Here is a 2,741-nt window from a genome sequence, read left to right on the forward strand (position 1 = left end):
GGTTCAAGTGATTCTCCGGCCTCGGCCTTTCAAGTAGCTGGGATTACAGTTACGCACCACCATGCCAGGCTAATTTTTTTTTTTTTTTAGTAGAGACGGAGTTTCTCCATGTTTGTCAGGCTGGTCTCGAACTCCTGACCTCAGGTGATCTGCCCAACGTGGCCTCCCAAAGTGCTGGGGTTACAGGCATGAGCCACAGCGCCTGGCCTGGATATTTCTCTCAATCCACGCGGACGAGTTCATGCTACCTGCTCGCACACTGCATAGGGACGATGTGGGTGCTTGTGCCGGATGCTCACCCTTAAAAAAGGCAAATTCAGTTTTGCCTCATTCATTCAGGGGACTAGGTCTTGCTGTGTTGCCCAGGCTGGCCTCAAATTCCTGGGCTCACGTGGTCTACCGGCCTCAGCCTCCCCAGTAGCCACCACACCCATCTCATTTCCACCCGTTTCATGAACAGGATTTTGCTGTCCCAATCCTGCTTGAGTCCTGCTAACCCGGCCTCGGAGAGTGAGTGACTGGGTAGTGGAGAAGCAGCGTCACCCAGCAGGTCTTGCTGTCCTGTCTTTCAGTGTCCGCCCTGCCGAAGCCTCACCCGGGTCCTGGTGGAGTCCTACCGGAAGATCAAGGAGGCCGGCCAGAGCTTCGAGATCATCTTCGTTAGTGCAGACAGGTCAGTTGTGCCGTGAAGTGCTGGGCCCCTTTTCTGTAGGTAGCTGACATCCTTTTTTTTTTTTTTTTTCTGAGATGGAGTCTCACTCTGTCACCCAGGCTGGAGTACAGTGGCTGGATCTCGACTTCCTGCAACCTCCACCTCCTGGGTTCAAGCGATTCTCCTGCCTCATCCTCCCAAATAGGATCGAGTGGTTCTCCGGCCTCAGCCTTTCAAGTAGCTGGGACTACAGGCGCCCGCCACCATGCCCAGCTAATTTTTGTATTTTTAGTAGAGATGGGATTTCACCATGTTGGCCAGGCTGGTCTCAAACTCTTGACCTCGTGATCTGCCCACCTCGGCCTCCCAAAGCACTGGGATTACAGGCGTGAGCCACCGCGCCGGGCCGGATGGCTGTTTTCTCAGCTCTGGCCATGCGCTGTGTCTGGTGCTATTTGAATGCACACGGATACACACGGATACACACAGATACACACGGATACACACAGATACACACGGATACACACGGATAAGGAATCACAAAACAGACATTCTCCCCGGAGTCAGTCAGCTCCTCTGAGCCTCAGGTTCCTCTGCTTCTTACCTTCTCTAAGGCCTCACTTATCAGGGAACCTCCTTCACCTCGAAACTCCCGCCCCAGTTGAGACGGAGTCACCAGGGGCCTCTGCCGCTTACGTTCGTGTCCACAAAAGGATCCGAGATGCCGGCACACGGAGGGCACTTTGCACAGTCTGTCTCTTATACACATCTAGATGTGTATAAGAGACAGGTCTTGCTCTGTCGCCCAGGCTGCAGTGCAATGGTGCGATCTCGGCTCACTGCAGCCTCCACCTTCCCAGGTTCAAGCGATTCTCCTGCTTCGACCTCGCCAGTAATTGGGATTACAGGCATCCGCCACCACACCCGGCTAATTTTTGTATTTTTAGTAGAGATGAAGTTTCACCAAATTGGTCAGGCTGGTCTTGAACTCCTGACCTCAGGTGATCCTCCTGCCTCAACTTCCCAAAGTGCTGGGATTACAGGCATGAGCTGCCGCGCCCGGCCTGTTCACTGATACTTCTGATGTACACATTGAGCACGCGCCGTGTCAGGGCCGCAGACGGGCTTGGGGCTGCGCTGCCTGATGTCAGGCCTCAGATGGCCCCGCCTGTGGGAGAGGACGTGGTCTGGGCAGCTTCTGCCCCTCCCACCCCCGCACTGTCCCTGTCCCTGACTGTCTCCTGCTCACTGTCATTTCTGGGTGACGGGGAGTGTGCGGCCCGCGTCCCGGAGCAGTCTGGTTTCTGGGGTTGTTACTTCCTGGGCAGTGTTTTGTGTTGATCTCACCGGTCAGCAGCACTGTTCTCACAAGTACAAGTTCGGGCAGAGTCACTGCATCCCACTGCCTCCAACCGCCAAAACAGACGAAAACCCACGGCCTGTTCTGGGGCAGAATCGCCAAGAATGGGCCTTTGTGGCCCCCCGGGAGCAGAGCTGTTGGGGGATGTGAGGTGGGGCAGGCAGAGGCCCCATGACCATCGCACCCCTCACTATTGGCTTCTCATCCTTTTTCCCTGCTCCTCTTTCAGCCTCTCTCCTCAGCAGGCCTGCGTTAGAGGGAACACGACGGCTGCCCCGAATTCCCTCAGTGCCGCTCTTCTGCCCTGAAGCATCCCTCTTTCATCCTTGGGTTCCATGACTTAGGAGGTCTGTGTGTCTCCCGCCCCGGTTCCTCTTTCTTCATCCCTCTTTCATCCTTGGGTTCCATGACTCAGGAGGTCTGTGTGTCTCCCGCCCCGTTCCTCTTTCTTGGTAGCGGTATCATCCCTACATTTTTTCCCTTTTGGTCTCAGTCGTCACCCAGGATGGAGTGCAATGGCGCAATCATGGCTCACTGCAGCCTCCAACTCCTGGGCTCAAGCCATCCTCCCACCTCAGCCTTCTGCCACTCCAGGTGATTTTTAAAGACTTTGTAGTGACAGGGGTCTCACCGTGTTGCATAGCTGATCTCGCACTCCTGGCCTAAGCAATCCTCCTGCCTTGGCCTTCCAAGATCCCTACTTTCTTTTTCTTTTTTTTTTTTTGAGAC

At 55.1% G+C, this 2,741-nt stretch overlaps 1 protein-coding gene across 1 annotated transcript in view; it reads left to right on the forward strand.

Moving 5' to 3' along the window:
• The window catches only part of NXN (nucleoredoxin), a 32,525-nt gene that overhangs the window by 11,638 nt on the left and 18,146 nt on the right, over positions 1-2,741 (forward strand). The window contains exons 7-9 of the mRNA XM_011999650.1: positions 573-685; positions 2,106-2,158; positions 2,242-2,300. Coding sequence (XP_011855040.1) covers positions 573-685; positions 2,106-2,158; positions 2,242-2,300 — 225 coding nt within the window. The remainder of the gene's footprint in view (positions 1-572; positions 686-2,105; positions 2,159-2,241; positions 2,301-2,741) is intronic.

Source organism: Mandrillus leucophaeus, unplaced genomic scaffold, assembly GCF_000951045.1.
Source record: "Mandrillus leucophaeus isolate KB7577 unplaced genomic scaffold, Mleu.le_1.0 Scaffold6, whole genome shotgun sequence".
NCBI lineage: Eukaryota > Metazoa > Chordata > Mammalia > Primates > Cercopithecidae > Mandrillus > Mandrillus leucophaeus.